The sequence below is a fragment of the Mandrillus leucophaeus genome, unplaced genomic scaffold (assembly GCF_000951045.1).
Source record: "Mandrillus leucophaeus isolate KB7577 unplaced genomic scaffold, Mleu.le_1.0 Scaffold14, whole genome shotgun sequence".
NCBI classification, from domain to species: domain Eukaryota; kingdom Metazoa; phylum Chordata; class Mammalia; order Primates; family Cercopithecidae; genus Mandrillus; species Mandrillus leucophaeus.
Genome location: NW_012101365.1, coordinates 9,828,181 through 9,846,947, shown reverse-complemented (window position 1 = coordinate 9,846,947; position 18,767 = coordinate 9,828,181). Strand labels below are relative to the sequence as shown.

The window sequence follows — 18,767 nt, the reverse complement described above, 5'->3', positions numbered from 1 at the left end:
CCAGACCTCAAGGATACATTAAAAACTATCTCACAGGCCCAGTCTCTGGATCTCTGGTAGAGGTAATACTTGAAGCAGACATAGACAACATCCAGTAGCAGTGCTGTGATGGGTTGGGGAGCTACAAAGATTCACATCTTGCCCAGCCTGGGGCTGTTGGGGAAAGCTTCCCACAGTAAGTAAACAATTAGCCAAGTCTTGAAGAATGAGTAAGAACCCAAACAATCAAGGCATATATGGCAAGAAGGGCTTTTAGAACAGAGGTAACAGCATTATAATGGCAAAAAGGTATAAAACAGCTTCAATTTTTCAGGTTTTTTGTGGCCAAAGAAGAAGATATGTATATAGGACTAAAAGAAGATAAGCTGGGAAGATAAGCAAGAACTAGAATATAAATGGTTTTGTGTGCCAGGCCAAGGAATGTGAATTTCATCCAGATACAGTGGGACCAAAACAGTGAAGGATATGTTAGTTACATTGTTAGTTACTTGCTTAAGTCTGATTCAGATCCCTACAAATCTCCCCTTTCCCTTGTCTGCAGTGGTCAAAGAGAGAGTGTTGAACTATCTAAAGAAATATAAAACTACTTAAAATTAATTTCTCAGATCCAAGGGCACCTGTGATCTTTCTAAAATTATCCATCAAAATGTATGCAAATGTGTATTAGTCTGCTCAGATTTTCTAAAGCTTTCATCTGATTTCTAAAGTAGTCCAATGCTCTAAACAAAGTATAAGAATCACGTGATCGAGACCATCCTGGCTAACACGGTGAAACCCTGTCTCTACTAAAAACTTCAAAAAAATTAGCCGGGCATGGTGGCGGGTGCCTGTAGTCCCAGCTACTCAGGAGGCTGAGGCAAAAGAATGGCGTGGATCCGGGAGGCGGAGCTTGCAGTGATCCGAGATCACACCACTGCACTCCAGCCTGGGTGACACAGCGAGACTCTGTCTCAAAAAAAAAAAAAAAAAGAATCACTATTCTAATTTGCTGTACAAAAACTTTCTGCTTTTCCCAAAATTGATTTTATCAAAGTAGAATTCTTTTTATAGGAATTCCTTAAAATGTACTGGTTGTTTGTCATCCATGTGGGTACAATTTCATATAGCATTCCATGATCTCAAACAAAAGAATTCTTTACATTCCCCAGCAGCAGCTTAATCCATGTTTGTTAACCAACTCAGAATTTGGCTTCTCATTGCACTTACAATTCTTTAGGTCTCTGGGATTCTCACAGCTTATATATGAGAAGTTTGAGGCAAAGGTACAAAATTGGAAAAATTCAGACATTTGAAAGTTGGGGGAATACAGATGGTATACAAAAGTTAGAGGCATAATTTTATGGTGAATTAGTTAGGAATATTTACATTGCAATGAACAAAACCAACTCTACTAACTTAATTTATTGGAAGAATAGAGAAGCATATTATGCTCCCAAAGGACAGAAATACAACAATGAACTAAAACCAGAGACTCTAACACCATCAAGACTTCCTATATCTTTTTTCTTCTCTCTGTTGTCAGTTTCATATTCTCTGTCTTTCTTTCTCAGCAGACAAACTTTTTCTCATTTGCAGTACACAAAAGGGAAAACCTGCTAGAGTTCCAATATCTCACACAGAATCACCTCCATTTTTCTCTCACAAATAGTACCAAAATTCCTAGACAATGGATTTTTGGCTCATTTTGCAATCGATGCCCAGTCCTAAACTATGCAGATAGAACATGGCAGTTCTTTCTACAGCTGTGTGGATCAGCAGGAAGGGCAATTTCTGCAAAAGGTGAGCTGGGCAGATCAAATAATAGATGCCCACTCGCTGCACATGGTAAAAGTCAGAATGCCTTATATGGCACTGCTGGGACTGATATGTCTATTTAATCCTAAAACACCTCTATTTGATACTGGCAATGAGGTTAGGACACTAAGATGAGATAGCCTTTATGCCCTGCTTCTAGTCTTAGGTCTACTATAAGATGTGTGTGATCTTAGTAAACCCCTTGTACTTTCTGGGCCCCAGCCTCCTTTGCTAAATGAACAGGACTGGCAGACTAAGAGTGCTTTAGCATCCTTTAAAATGGACCCATAAGCCTAAGATAATATCACTATTGTTTCGATCATCTTTTGTCAAAAACCTCACACTCATGACCCAGAGGTATTTCTATCAAGAAGTATGAGCATTGTCTGAAGTCTACCCCCTGCACACCCTACTAGTACAAAACAGAGTAGAACATCATGAAAAGCCTCAGTCAGTTACAATATTCTTTGCTTCATGCAAGTCAAAAATGAAAACTGAATAAACATCATGATGTCACCCTTCTCTTCAGACACACACACTTAACATGTTTGTATCCAAGATTTGGCAGATACGATCTTGTGGCACTGAAGATTTGAAGCTCGTCCTCTTAGCTTTCCAAAGTCAAACCTTGCAATAAATCTTGCTAGTTGTGTGGCCTCATCTTTGGCCAAGAGACTGGAGAAGCTCTGGGTGGTGAATGTGTTGCCAATGCTTTTGTTGTTTTGGTAGAAAACTCCAGAAGAGGAGCTGCAGCCAGAAAGCTCTCCTGCTGAAACTTCAGCCCGCAAAGATCCTCTGAAACCTTTAAAGATCAGGCCAGTCTCCCAGCCCTTCGTGAATCCAGCTGTGAAGAATGAGGCTGAAGAATGTGAGACGTGGATAGACAGGTTCAGGAAGCTGGAAAATGCCCTCTACCTGTGTGATCTGAGTAACACAGGTGAAGTATGAATTGTAAAGCTGGTATAGCTTTCTATTTGTGCTCTAGTTTAAAAGTAGGCACCTCATTTTCTTTTGCCTCTTGAACAAATGATACAATTAATGTATAGATCATGTGCCCTGCACTGTGCTGAGCACAATCTGGAAATATGAAGACGAATCAGAGGGGAATCCCATACCAGGTTGCTTCTAATTTCTTTGTGTTCCCAATGCTTCCTACACCCTACTTCCAAAAAGTAAACCCACCATCCAATTTTATAATTCTCCTGATTAAAACACCACAGAGACACCCCACTGATAAGAGGGTGAACTCCCAACTCCTTAGCAAGGCAAAGTCTGGTCCCTATCCACCTGGCCAATCTCTTCTCCTACTATTGATATTCTCTCAGCACGTCCTGCCCAGTCATAATGAATAACTTGCCTTGCCTCAAGCAGGCCTTGTCTCACACATGCCTGTGCCATTTCCCAGTCTTTCATCTGAGCTCTTTGTTTCCTCTCTACCTACCCCAACCCCCACCAACTCCCCATCTTGTTCCCCTAAACATCTTTTATGTTTGAATTCAAACACAATTCCCCTGAGACTCCCAGACAGATCTAGGTCAACTTTCCTGCGGCTTCTTAGAATTCTTTAACATCCATCATCATACGCAACATATTGTATATTTTTATTTGGGGACTTATTACCATCTCACCAGTAGACTATATTCCTTTTTTATCCCTGGCACCTTGCACAGTTTTGTTTTGAGGAAACAAATACATGAGCCAATGTCCGTAAATAACCAAATCCAAGATAGATGGTGATAAATGCTGTTAGAGGATGCTCTGGGGGCATTCAGAGAAAAGTGAATTTCTTCCTGGTGGGGTCATCATGGAAGACTTTGTTAATGTTAAATTGATCATTAAACTTAAAATGCAGTTTGGTCACAAAGGAATGAAGTAGCCTTTTCTGGCAAAGGTGCAAATGCTGTGTGTGAGGCTCCGTGCAGGGTACTCAATATAGGGGCTATTAAAAAGAATGTTAAATGATAAAGATGGAAATAAAGAATGGGGCCAGATATTGAAAGATTTTAAATGCCAGATCAAGGAATTTGGAGTCAATTCAAATATAATGAGAGCACGGAGAGTTTCTAAGCAGAGGAGTGGTGTAATGAAGTTGTACTTCAGAAGGATCCTTGATGACTATGTGCAGAATGAAGGAGAAAGTGAAATAAGGGAAAGTGGAAAGGAAAGAGAGAATGAAGTCTAGAACCAGGTCAGAGTGCTGGGAAAAGGGGGAGCAGATAGAAAAGCACATTGTCCCAAACTGTCTTATTTACTTACATACTGTTTTTCATGAAGAGTTGGTGTACACATTAGTACTATCTAGAAGTAATCATATGACAATGGCAATGTCTGCCTTTTCATTCTCTTTGCGTGTTTTTGTTTTGCTTTGAATTTCCAAAACAACTTAATTCTAGACCACAGGAAGTATAATTGCCATATAAAATCCAAGGACTCTTAATAATTATACCAAAGAGAAAAAAAACTTGAAATTTTTAAATGAAAGATTCATCTGGTTGAATTATAAAGTTATTTATTAAAAATCTGTTATGGGCCCAGCACTGTGTTAGAGGCTGAACCAAGAGGAAAACTGGAAAGGGTGAGACATGGTCTCTGGCCTCAAGGAGCTTACCTTTAGGTAAGACACAGAGACCGGCAATAGTTCAATGCCAGTAAACAAACAAAATTAAAACACAACATTAGCTATTACAAATGAAGGCACATGGCTAGGCATGGTGGGTCATGCCTGTAATCCCAGCACTTTGGGAAGCTGAGATGGGAAGATCACTTGAGCCCAAGAGTTTGAGACAAATGAAGGCACAAATAAGAGTTCAAGAGTCAAAAGAAAAGTGAAGGTATGAAATGAGGCTCACCATCCAATGTGAGGCTGGGGACCCAGAGAGGAGAGAGAGAGAGACCCAAGGGAGAGAGAGAACTTGAGCTGAGACTTCAGGTAGAATTTGGATAGTTGGACAGGTCATCCCGAGTTTGAAGTCACCTCCTGCAAAAGTTAGAAAGTGCGGATGAGTATGACAGAGAAGCAAGTAGCAAGACAGGACTAGAGATGCACGTTGGACATGCAGTAAGGTTGAGAACCTATTATGAACCCTGAGGGATAGGATGAGGCTTCATTCTCTACCCAGTATGCAAACATACATGCAGATGAGGGCATAATGCAAACTGAGATGGATGATTTAGGGAAGGTACTGGAGAGAAGGAGATGAAAAGTTTACTGAAATAACCCTGAGTCTGGGTATTCATACCAGGGCTATGAGAGTGGTGATGAGGTTACAAGCAATAACAAAACACTTTTTAAAAATGACATTTCGAAAGAAACAAATGCTTTCTTGTGATAGTGGATAATGGATCATAAACTTAGTTGCTAAGACACTCTCCAAAGACTGGGAGCTTTCTCATGCTTCTGAACCGTTCAGAGGAAAAACGGAGTTTGTTGACTTTGGAGGCAGATTCCGACAGATTTGAAATGCCTTTCTCATGGCCTCTTCACTATTTATGCCTGTTTTCTCTGTTTCCATGAAATTCATTAGTTCCTCAACAGCCAAGGAATGTGTCAGCCAGATCTGGGAAAATCTACAACTGTCTTTGATGAGGAAAGAGGATTAACTGAGGTCACTTTGTTGGTTTATTAACCCACAGTACTTAGCAGACCACCATAGCCCCATTCTAGATGCTGAGCAGATGATACCTGCTTTGCCCATGGATGAATCACTATTCTTTATTATGTGCAAAGAAATATGTAGGCCAGCATGTTCTTCATCCAGGATGAGGACAGGCCATCCATCATCACATCAGTGCTTCTGGGAACCTACTGTGCTTATTCTCTAATGGGGGTTGTCAACAAAATAGACTTGAGGAGAAGGGATAAGGAATGACTATGAATAAATGGTCGTGTTTTCTAAAGAAAAAAAAGAGTGGTTAAGATAAATGTCTGGGTGAATGTTGCATTTGGAATTTTCCCAGTGAACTAAAGGCTAAATAGAAAATGTTTTAGAGTTCAAGGAGGGAGAATGCAATGAGAGCCTTAAAGAAATTTCTCTGCATGAGCCTGGACTTTACATACACTACATCACTAAATCCTCATATCAACAACATGCTGAAGGGATTAGTATCCTTATTTACAGAGGAGAAAGCCAAACTCAAAGTGATAAAATAATAGCCAGTAAGATGGTGAGCCATAATTCAAGCCCAGCTCTCCGTGAATCCCCACTGCACCAAGTCCCATGACATACTAGAAAGAGCACACGATTTTGCTTGTTTTTGTATCAGAAGATTTAGATTCAAAGCCAGACTCCACCAGTTGTTGATCTGTAAAAGCCAGTCTCTTACATTCTCTTCGCCTGTTTCCTCATCTATAAAGTAAAACTGATAATAATAAAATATACATCCCAGATTTGAGAAAGGACCAAATGAGATAAAATATTGAAAGTTCTTTGTGTACTGTACAATGAAGTTGATGTTAAAAAGGTTCTTATGGTCGGGTGCAGTGGCTCAGGCCTGTAATCCCAGCACTTTGGGAGGCCAAGGTGGGTGGATCACCTGAGGTCAGGAGTTCGAGACCAGCCTGGCCAACGTGGTGAAACCCCTGTCTCTACTAAAAATACAACGAGCCAGGCGTGGTGGTGGGCGCCTGTAGTCCCAGCTACTCAGGAGGCTGAGGCAGGAAAATCGCTTGAACCCAGGAGGTGGAGGTTGCAGTGAGCCAGGATCATGCCACTGCACTCCAGCTTGGGCAACAAGAGCGAAACTCCATCTCAAAAAAAAAAAAAAAAAAAAAAAGGATTCTTATTATTTCTTTTATTTTGGTTCTGGTTAGAAAGGACAGGCTTTCCAACACTAAGACGGATTGTAAGGGCTATTTTATGCAGCTGTTCTGGACATCCCCTAATGACAGAGTAAATTAGACAGATACAAATTTCATTCAGTGGACTTTTTGTTTGACTCTAGGAATCTTCTATCAGTGGTAAAGCTTAGAAGATAGAAAATACTACTGTGATTCCTAGATGTATTTTTTAACATAACTTTTAATTTTTAATTAAAATACAAACTAAACTAAATGCCATATATTTTAATAATAAGCAATTACATATATAGTGTTGATATATTTTTTAAATAATATTGATGATATAATTATAATTATCCTATAGTAAAATTTCACATTATTGAGTGCTTACTAGTACTGGATACTGTGTGAACTTAATATTTTATTGATTTTTGCACAATTTAATTATCCCTATTTTCTCTTTCTTCTTTCCCTCTTTCTTTCTTCTTTTGACATTTATTTATTTATTTATTCATTTATTTATTTATTTATTTGAGACAGAGGCCTCACTCTGTTGCCTGGGCTAGAATGCAGTGGCATGATCATGACTCACTGCAACCTCGACCTCCCAGGCTCAAATGATTCTCTCACCTTAGTTGGTGCATGCCACCATACCTCGCTAATTTCTTTTTTCTTACAGTCATAAACATATTCCAAATCCATGTCTTATATTTCCAGAGGCAGGGTGAGGGGAAATGGCCAAAGGAAGCAAACCTAGGCAGGACTGAGAGCAGCCATCCTATCCAGAGAACTTCGAAGATGCAATTGACCAACTCAAAGAATGAGGTTTACATAAATGAAAGGACCACTGTTCTAATGAGAGAGATAAACAATAAATAGGCAATGAACAAACCAGAACAGAATAGAAAATGAACATACTGGAATAGAATAGAATAAATTAGGACCCCAACTGTTGTGGCCTACTGTTAAGAATAACCACTAGAGAGTAGTTGAGAGGGTAGAACCATGCTCAATAGTACTTGCACATTTAAAAATGAGTCATATTTTGTATCTTAAACTGAGATGATAGGTATCTGCCACTGCCTAACTCTAATGGACTAGCAGTGGCTTTCTGCAAAATGACAAGGCACTGCCTCTGGATTCTTTAAGAAATAATTTCACCATCACTCTTATAGTTTGCTCACACAAAGGAGAGTAAAAGAGGCCAGGCACATAATCCCAGCACTTCAAGAGGCCTAAGGGGGAGGATTGCTTGAGCTCAGGAGTTCGAGACCAGTCTGGGCAACATAGTGAAACTTCATCGCTACAAAAAATTTAAAAAATTAGCTGAGAGTGGTGGCACATACCTGCAATCCCAGCTACTCATGAGGCTTAGGTGGGAGGATCACTTGAGCACAGGAGATCAAGGCTACAGTGAACCATGATCGTGCCTCTGTACTCCAGCCTGGGCAACAGAGTAAGACCCTGACTCAAAAAAAAAAAAACAAAATGATCCCTACTTGAAGCAATCTCTTTCCCCTCATTCCATAATGTACTGTAGTGGTTAACCTTAGGCAATCAAGAGACTTGCAGTCTCTAGGCTTTAGTTTCTCCCTCTGTGAAATGGGTTATTGTAAGGATTCAATTAGTTAATATTGGTGAAATGCTTGGAGCAGTTCTTGGGACATAATAAATTTTATATTTACATATTGGTTATTATAATTATTATTGTTGTATCCCAGTTAATTTTCTGCATAACTTCTCTCCCCCATGGGTCAGAGATCTTCCAGAGGTAGCAGAATAATTCTCTAAATCCTCTGTATTCCCAAGCACAGTATCTGACACATAGAAACTTGCAATTAGGGGCTTATGAGTCAGTTATTGATCTTCAGTGATGCCATGATCTACACTTCAACTCCTCCCAACAGCCATCAAAATCTACCCAATCTTAACATGGAAAGCTTACTGACATTGGTATTAGCATATATAATGTGTGGGCACCACAGCACATCCTGCAGTCATACACATTACCACCTCTATTATGCAGATTCAAACTCTGAGCTATGAGAAGTTAGATGCCTTACCTGTGATTGCACAGCAAGCTGGAGGGAGTCACAGGACAGCCAATCTTCTGCATCTTTGTATTCCGCAACTACAGATTCGACCAACTGCATATCAAAAATATTTTTAAAAATAGACATAAAATATAATGACATGACGACAAAAAACATTAAGAATTTTAAAACACAGTATAACAACTATTTACGCTGTATTTGCATTGTATTAGGTGTTACAAGTAATCTAGAGATGGTTTAAAGTACATGGGAGAATGTGGATAGGTTAGATGCAAATACTACTCCATTTTATATCGGGGCTTGAGCATCCATGGGTGTAGGTATCACTGTTGGGGAGGGGAATATCATGGACCCAATCCCTGCGGATACCAAGGAACATCTATAAATACATTTAGAGAAATGCATTTTAAAATTAAGTTGTTTAATCCCTGCATGCTTAGGAGCGTGTTTGGAGACTTTAACAAGATAAAATGAACTCAAGACAATTAGAAATTACTTCTGCTAGGCACCCCCAGTGTTTCAAATATTGGCCTTATAAGTTTTAAAGCTACAAAGAAAAGCTTAAATTGCTTTAGAATTTTTCTGTGAATCTTATTGGATCCCATCTTGTTCTCTCTCCCCTGAAATCACCCTCAGATTCTTCCTGAAATCTGTAATGCGTACCCACGAGTTCAAATACTTTTTAAGATGCCACTTGATTTTTAAGAAGCTTAAAGTTGCAAAATATTATCATTTAGCCTTTACCTGGAAGTCATTCAAGCTAATATGTAGTTTTCTCTGTTTTCCCTCCGTCCTCTTTAAAAAACCTTCCACCTACCCAATCCAATCACAGGAGTTCTGGAGAAGGAACGAGCCAGACGCCTCATTCACAACTACAATCTCATTTACAACCTGTCCCTGAGCCCTCGGAAAATCGACCAGGCCTTGCGCAGATTCCGTTTGGGAGAAAATATGCTCTTGGAGCCAGCACTGCGGTACTTAAAGGAGCTATGATAACAAGCCCATATTGTGAGAACAGATGTTTCCCTTATCTCCCTTTTTACCCAGACACGTGTTTCTCCCCAGCCTGAGTATAGTGGCGGAGACATTGTCAGAGTGCAGGCCGATGCAGCTATTGTAGATGCTTTTGATTTGGACTTGGTTTCTGGCTATGATACTCGCTCATAAGCAGCTCAAAGTGATCAGAGGAAACCTAGTTTTATCTTTTGATGTGGCAAGAACCCAGCTACTTAGAATCTCCTTCTGTTTTAATAAAGCTTATTATTAATATTACATGTTTGATTTTTTCCTACATTGCTAATCAAACTGTTGTTTCAAACCCCACAATTCCACATCACATAGTAAAAACCACATTACATGTTGCCACTTGCCCACAGTGCCTGGAACCTAGTAGACCTATAAACATCGTTTTTGGATAGGTAAATCATCCCTTCTCCTGATCGTTATTCTGGGAAGGATTTCCACATTAGAAGAAAAATGAAAGTATTACCAATGCTCTATCTTAATCTTAAGCAGTAGAAGAACCATTTCAAGTGAGGTTTTCTGAACAACTCCAATATTTTCAGCAGTACAAAACTAAACAATGTTACACTGTCTCCAGGGGTATTTTCCAAAAGTCCCAGATAGAAGTTTTGAGGAAGGACTTCTTGGGAAAAAGGGTTTTGGGAATAGGTAACATCCTCTGCTCTGCCTGGACAGGAAAACCAGGTGGAACTTTCCATCAGTTCCCATAGTTCTTCTGTTCTTAACATCCCCCCGACTTTGCACCTCTCACATAGCACACAGTTACACACATATCACACCCTACTGGTAGCATGAGCTCATTGAAGAGACACTGGCCTGGAGCTTCAGAGATAATGTGCTCCCAACACCATCACTAATACTGGGTGATCAGGGTACTGAGTTTCCAATCTGTGTGCCAGACAAAATGAACAAGTTAGGTCAAGGGGAAAATCAAACAGAAAGGCCTCTGAGCATCCCTTTCTATGCATTTTATCAAATAAGGTGCTTCATGTACTCTTATAGACAAGACCTCAAGAACAAAACTATTTGGATCCACTAAAATAAATGCTCTCTAAGGTCTCCTAGTCTGACCTGCTTTGGTTTTTATAATTCTTGTGTTGTCCAGAAAAATGACTCTTGAAGTCGACGGGCTACCCTTTCTAGAACCCCTTGGACTTTCTAGCTGCCTTTTAGGTCAAAAGAGTAAGCAAATAGACACGGCTTTCTCGTTCTACCAAAATGCCAAGTAAGGATAATTAGAATAGTAGGTCAAAAAATTTAATATGCCTTGAGCAACGATTGTGTTTGAGGAACCTGACATATTTTGTTTGATCTATCTCTGACAATTAAATAAGACAGGTTTCACCTCTCTGTTTCACAAATGAGGAAACAGGCTCAGAGATGTGAGGACAAGAAAGTTGTTAGGTTGTGTCAGTTAACATCTGCCAGAAGGTTCGTGCTTCCTGTGAAGGACTGGTCAAATGATACTGAGAAGGTCTCACTTTACCCTTCATCTCTGGGAGTAAGTGGGTTGGAGAGGCAGTTTGGGTAAAAGAAGTTCCTAAACCTGAAGTTGGGGTTATTAGACAAAATCATAAGGTCCTGAACAGCAATGATTTTCCCTTGCCCAATTCTTAATATCCAATATCTAGTATAGTTTTTGATAAGTAGCTCAGCATCACCAAGCTACACAAATGCAGGGGGCTGCATTTACATAGAATGCAGCATGAAAGGTGCCACCAGAGCTGTGTGACCACAGGTTAAGCGTGACCACAGGTTAAGCGTAACCTGTACCATAGTCTTGGCTGAATGAATACTTCTATAAGTGGGGTAACCTTTACCAGATCTAGATCCACAGTCACCCTACCACCCCGCCCCCCGTATTTCCACAGAGAGTAGAAAAAGAATAAATAAGCGCCAAAAGCTGGCTCTTGCACTTAGTGGGTGGTAGCCTTGATAAGTTGCTTAATCCCCCTGGAGTTCAGTTCCTTCATCTATAAAACAGAAGCAATTGCATCTGTTTGTAGGATTGTTATAAACATTGAAAGCAATGCCATTTGGACAGTTCTTTGCATGTAATAAAGATATATCTTTTTATGTCCCTTCCCTTAGCTGCTGAACATTCAGGAACCTTCCAAAGAACTTTGAACAATGGTCTATGTGAAATGGCATAGGGAGGTCAGGCCACTACTACAGCAAGAACAAATTTTGAGATGTGTCTGCCTTCTAGAGTCAAGTATCAATTGCTTTTGCATCATCTCCTACCTGGAATTCTCCACTGCTTTACCCCAAGAGGTGTGTGTGTGTGTGTGTGTGTGTGTGTGTCTGTCTGTCTGTCTGTCTTAAAGAAAAAATTATTCTGACTCTTGTTAAAATCATAAGGCAGGTTTTACTCAAAACTATCACAATAGTTATAGGAACCACCCCAATGGAGTTTTGCAGTAGGGGAGAGATATTGGGCTCAACTCTAAATTCAACAACAAAAAGTGGGAATTGATAGACAAGGAGCATTAGAGAGGGATGTTGGTGGATGGAAAATTACTAAGTGCTAGGAAGTCGTTATGGTTCACAATATCATTATGATCTCTATGGTGGAATTTCATGGTTTACTTATAGAAAGTCTATTACTTTTCTCCCTTTTTTCTCAGAGCTGTGTCATTGTGAACTTCTAATAAACACTGTGTTGGGAAAGTCTGGTATTCGTCACCAGTGTCCTCCAAAAAAAAACCTTCCTAAATGGGTGTCTGTGGATAGTGGACTGGTTAACCTTCAGTGTGCTCTGGAGATGCTTGGTGTCAATTAGGTATGTCCCAACTCCCCCAGAAACCTCAGGCTTTAAGGATGGAAAGGGCACAGGATGACAGAGGCAGGTTCTCACCAGCTGCACAGACTCTTTGCCAGCTGTGTGGCCCTGAACAAGTCACTACTTACCTGAGAGCATCATTCATATTAAATGAGATAATACATGCAAATTGCCCAGCACTATGCCTGGCACACAGACGTGCTCCATAAGGGGAAACTAGCTTATTTTAGTCTTATATGGGATTTCATTTTACCCCATCCAATGGGCCAAATTGTTGAATGTCTTTTCCAGGTACAGACATCTTCCAAGCCTACAGATGGTTCACCGACTGCGTGGTCCTGGAGGGCACAGAATATGTGTTCCACATCCCTGTCTCTCATTCTCTGTCCTGTACTTACTCCTCAAAGTGAACCAACGAGGTTGGCATTACCACGCCCATTGTACAGGGGAGTAACACAGGCTCAGGGCAGTGTATGTACTTGCTTAAGGACTTATAGCTGTGAGTGACTGAGCCAGGATTAGAACCCAGTCTTGCATAACTCCAAGTTCCTCAGTGCTGTTGGCCATAGTTAGAGCAAATAACCCATACAATTCTCTTTAGCATGTGTGGTGTGTCGCTCCCAGCAAGTCTGGAGGTGACTGCAAGCCAGGAACAAGATCTTCCTGTCTTTGTGACCAGCGCAGAACTCAGACGCACTGCCGAGTGGGCACCTGGCAATCATCTGCTAAGGGGAGCCCCCACAGGTACATTTTGAAAACTCAACAGCTTTTCGCCCTCTTCTCATCCTCCAGCTTCATCATTGCCTTCTGGGAACTGGAATAAAGGTGGTTTTCAGGACTCTGGCATGGTATGTTCACACCACCAGAAGCACAACTGTAGAGATGGTGCAGTCCAAAGAGTTTGCTAAGTGCTTGCTGACTCTTCTGAGGAATTTCCCAAGATCATTAAGAGAAACAATAACAGGGGGTTTGATATTCTAATTGGGATCAGAAATTGGACAGCTTTGGAGCTGGCCAGAGAACTGTGAAGCTCTGAAAACAAATGCTCTCCTTTCTTCTCTCCCTCTCTTCACTCCCCTCTCTTCTAAGAGCCTTTCAGCTACAGTTCCAATGCTCCTTAGCAACAAAGGCGGGGTTCCCAGAGTCGGGTGTGCCTTAGGAATGCCAACCATTTCCCTCATTAGCATTCAGGGGCCCTCATCTGCCTGCACAGTTGGCCACGGGACTGTGCAAAAGGCAAAGTGGCTTGCGGGAGGCCCAACATCAAGCGTGGTTTGTTGGGAAATGGGAAACCTCCACAAAGAGTTTTCAAACAAAAGGCATCAATATTATTTGTGGAGCCATCAGACTGCCTGGGGCACAATATGGCTCTGGCTGGGCCACATGCTCTCTCTCCAGGTTCTGTGTGAAGGCTTAGTGGGGCTTCCCAGACACCTCTTGGCCAAGAACACTAGCACATTGGAACATCTCCCACATCTTCCCTTCTCTCCTGTCCTGTCTTTCTCCAGACTCAGTTTATCCAAGATGGACAATGGGTGGATTCCATGGGTGGATTCCAACTGGCAGTGGGAGTGCCCGGAGGAGGAAGTTGACAAAGGGTAAATGGTCAGATGGTAGGACAATCGCAAACAGATGGTGCTGCTGGGAACGGATTCCAGGCAAATTCACAGGCAGATTGAGCTCTGACAAAGGCTGATCGAGACTTAGCTGGTGAAGAGAAATTGGCACTTTGAACCAAGCTCTTGCTCAAAACACACACCCCACTCTCCCACACTATCTTCAACAGCTACACAAGGGCGACACCTAGCCTGGTTCTGACTCACCCAGATTCCAAAATACTGATCAATCTCTGGAAGATTACAATCAGCAAAGCTATTTCTCAATATTCTCATAGAATCAACCCTAAGCAAGGTTTCCTTCAGCCTGCCTATGCTTGGACACCTTCAGGGACATGGATCTCACTACTTGTCATCTTTTGCTCTCCAGACAGCTCCAACTTGTTCTTCTAAAACAAGTTCCTCTTCTAGTCCCTTTTCTCTCTCCCTCGTGGCCAAAGAGAATGCAAAATGTGATCAATAATTGCAACAACAACTAACTCTGTGCCTGGCCCTTCTAGGCATCAGGGATAATTAAAAAGAAAGAAAGAAGGAAAGAAAACCTTATTTCTGTCCTCCAGAACTGACTTAATTTGGGAGGGATTTGGTGGGGGTGGTTTTGGGGGAACAGATGTGTAGGCAAGTGTATTAGTTTGATAGGACTGCCATAACCAAGTACTGCAAACTGGGCAGCTTAAACAACAAAACTGTATTACCTCACAGTTCTGGTGGCTACAAGCCCAAAATCAAAGTATCGGTAGGGTTGATTCTTTCTGAGGACCACAAGGGAGAATCTGTTTCATGCCCCTTCCTTGGCCTAATGTTTTCAGTATTCCTTGACTTGTTGAGGCATGACCTTGACCTCTGCCTTCACCTTCACATTATATTCTCCTTCAGTATGTGTCTCTCTCTATGTCCAGATTTCCCCTTTTCGATATCACACCAGTCATATGGAATTAGGGCCCACCAGAAAGATGAAGGACCTCATTTTAACTTGATCACCTCTGAAAATGCTAGCTCCAAATAAGATCGTGTTCTGAGGCACTGGAGGTTGGGACTCCAGCGGAACTTTCATGCAGGGATGCAATTCCACCTATGATAGCAAGTAGGTAAATAACTGTATTTGTGTGATGAGCACTTTCTTAAACTTACTCTGGGAGTAATGAGTGCGCAACAGAAGTAATAAACGTCTCCACTTGAGTGAATCAATGGGAGCTTATTGAGGGACAAGACACTTGTGCTCAGCCTGGAATGTTGAACTGGATTTTGCCAGGTGAGTGAAGGGAGATGACCTTTCCAGGAAAGGGAAGAGTATATGCAAACCACATATTATCCCTTTTCCACCTGATGCTATTTTGTGATTTGCTGTCCCCTCCTCCCACAACACACACAAGCTCCCTAGGTTGTATACACTATGCTCCCCCTCCCTCGATAAGCCAGGATTGGGATCCTTTCCTCATCCTGGGTGCACTCCTCCAGAGAGTATTGAACACAGGACTCCAGAAGTGCTAAGGGCAGCCCCAGGCTAGTAGGACTTGACTTCTGACATTCACGTGATTGAAATATAAATCCTCTATTTCATGATGAGTGACTGCCAACAACTGAAGTGGTGACTATTGCCTGACGTTGGTGGGCATTTCCATAAGATCTTCCAGTACCCTAACCCCACAAGGTAAAAATTCTGAGTCCCCTCTATGGTCTATTGTATTAGTTTGCAAAATAACTCTTGTTCAAAGTTTGTTTCCTCCACTTAGGGAATGATACTTTCCAACTTCATTGATGTCAATCAGGCTTGGCCCATGACTTAAGACTTGCCACCCAGTGAGAGAATTAACTCCACCCTGTTGAGCCTGATCACTTCCTTTTGTCAGTGAAGTTGGGTAGAAGTAGCATGTCACTCCTAATGGTAGTTTTAAAGGATATTGTGTGGTTCTCCCATGTTCTCTTTTTCTTCACCGATAAGCCTGTGAAAGCAGCCTAGGACCCGAATTAAAGACAACATGGAGCACAGTAGAAGTCAACATCATAGACCTCAACACAAACCTATACATAAACAAAAACAAGTCTTTGAACATAAACAAAAAATAAGCCACTAAGAATCTGAGATTGTTGCCATGGCAGAAGCTTACTGATACACCCTGGCAAGTAGGAGGAAAAGGAACATAATTCCCAACGAGAGCCTTTTAAATGCTGCAGCTTGAAATGCCCATTTGGAATCTTCTGGCTTTCCCTCTCCAACTCATTCATGGAGTCTTTGTTTCTTCAGCAAAATTGGCAGAGATAGCTAGCTGTCCACCAAAATGTGTGCTCCTTCTTTCACAATGGGTGGCTGAAGGTGGAAAGTAACTGTCGAGCAGGGGCTTCATTTCCAGCCCATCTTGCAAACAGACGTGGCTTCTTGGCTAGGTCTCACCAGTGGAATGTGAACTGGAGTAATACATGTTCCTTCTGTGCTAGATATTTTAAGAAGCAGCAGGACCTTCTCCACTCTTTGTCTTTCCACCATTCTCTTAATGACAAAAACAATTCTGCTTTATTTACTTTCAGATACCTATAGCTGTCTCTCAGAGTGTGTTCCCTAGAATATTAAAACCAGGTGATGCTTTTCCAGACAGGTGTTCAATGTTCAAGTTTGGGAAACACCATAGCCTATATCCCTTCCTCCTTGGTAAGTCTCAGTGCCCAAGGACTAACACAATGAAAACAAAACCACACAAAAAGTCATCTTATTCTTGTTTAATCCAAATTGATTTAACCAAAGTCATTTTTATTTTCAAATATAACATTTTGGCAGTTCTCAGAACTAATGCTCTATGCAAGACACTATAGAAAATACTTTCCTAGGTAAAGTTTCAACACCTTAAGTCTTTTAAGTCACCTACCACACTTACTGATTCAGCAAGCACATTTAAAGCATTCACTATGTCCCAGGCCCTGTGCTCCCAGAGTGTCAGGGCCTCAAATAGGGCCTAGCCTATACGGAATATCAAATAAATATTGTCAAATAAACTGTATACTAATTGCATAGCTGCCATCACCCACCAAATAAGATCAACTGCAGCTTGGCTAACATCTTGCTAGAAACAAGCAGCTCATTGCATCCTTTGTCTCACCACTGCCCATCCCTCCTGCCTCATCTGCCACTGTTTTCTCATCTTTATTTCAGCCACATGGACAACTTTTTGCTTCCCGAAGAGATTATGCATGTTCCTGACTTTTTGCCTTTGCACATGCAATTTTCTCTTCTTGCAATACCTTTTCTCTTACTTTTAACTGTTAAATTCCTTTTCCTTCTGCAAGAACAAGATCAAAGGTTCCCTGTTGTATAAAACTTTCCATATCTCAAACTCTGACCTACACCTTCCTCTTTGAACTTCATGTGTGTGAACGTCTGAAAAAACAGCCCATCCCAATTAAGTCATATCATGTATTCCCACCAGGGCTGACCTTATTTAACAACACTTTCTACTCCTTACTCAGCCATGGCACCACATGCCCTTAAATTCAGCATGTGGGAGAGAGATTAAAGGAAAAGAAAAGCAGGTAGGAAAGGTATTCCACTCTTTAGGGGCCAGGAGTGGAGGTAGGAATGGAAGAAATTATAGAGAGATTGATTTTGAATTAATCTGAAAAAACATACTAACAATCAGAACTGATGAACAACGAAGTAGGCTACTCTATAAGGTTGGTGGCTTCCTGAGAAGGACTCAGGATGGATGAAAATCCATTCATAATGGGAAATACTGGTCCCTTTCAAGTTGGGTTGTGAAGGATCTGAGAATTTGCCAGGTCTTGGCCTCACGAATCCAATGGCAGAAGGGGAAGGAGAAGGCTCCACTATACCTAGGCTAAATTCATGGTCTCTGCTCTTTTATATCCATAATCACTCTAGTAACCACATCAACATCTTCTCCAGCTGACTTGCGGTCCAGAAGGCCCTGTCTAACTAAAGCCCTGCTATTTTTCTGCCATAGATCAAACAAAGTACAGTGCACAGTGGGAGTCTCCAGAGCCTGAGATCCAGCTTACACTCTGACTTTTCAAGGAGCATCTAACCCAAATGCTCCTTGAAAAGTCAGAGTGTAAGTTGGATCTCGGGCTCTTTAAACTCCCACTCATTATTCTTCCTACCTCCTGGAGGGATGAATTTCTGACTAGGTCAACTGTGATGACCTATGCATTATCTAGAGCATGTTTCCAAGCATGCCCTCTATCCTCAGAACAACACACAAGAGCAGCCAGGGGTAGAGAGGAACAAAAGAAGAATGGTGACCATCTGCAAATGAGGATCCTGAGACTCAGAGAAGTTCTGTGACTTTGCTAAAGTTACAGGAGGAACTGGAGACAGAAGTGAAGACCTGCCTTCCTTCTGCACAGCTCTTGGTGCCCATTATTTGCTAGACCTGCCAGTCCTACTGCATCCTGTCTTATTATCCAGCTTCCAGCAGCAGGTTTGCCCTGTTCCAAGAGCCAGGTTGGCAGGGTGCAAGAAACTTTGTTCCCACTCAGTGCAGTTTGGGATTTCTTTCCTGCTGCCTTGTGCCAAGGTTCACTGAACCTAAGGCAAGGGGAAGGGAACTCTGAATATTGAACACACACTGTGGGCCATGTTCTGTGGTCTAATCTAATACTCATGACAGCCCTGAGAGGTGGGAATTCTTTCTACTTTATGAATGAAGAGGTGAGGCTTGGCAAAAGAGTGGTATAGCCATGGCTTAATCACAGATCTTCCCATCCTCAAG

At 41.5% G+C, this 18,767-nt stretch overlaps 1 protein-coding gene across 1 annotated transcript in view; it reads left to right on the top strand.

Annotated features, from left to right (window-relative positions):
* LOC105534930 (chromosome unknown open reading frame, human C1orf87) overlaps positions 1-9,897 on the top strand; it is a 93,592-nt gene extending 83,695 nt beyond the window's left edge. Inside the window, exons 10-11 of the mRNA XM_011973871.1 lie at positions 2,524-2,731; positions 9,458-9,897. Of these exons, the coding sequence (XP_011829261.1) occupies positions 2,524-2,731; positions 9,458-9,618 (369 nt within the window). The 3' untranslated portion in view covers positions 9,619-9,897. The remainder of the gene's footprint in view (positions 1-2,523; positions 2,732-9,457) is intronic.
* The last annotated feature ends 8,870 nt before the right edge of the window (positions 9,898-18,767 follow it).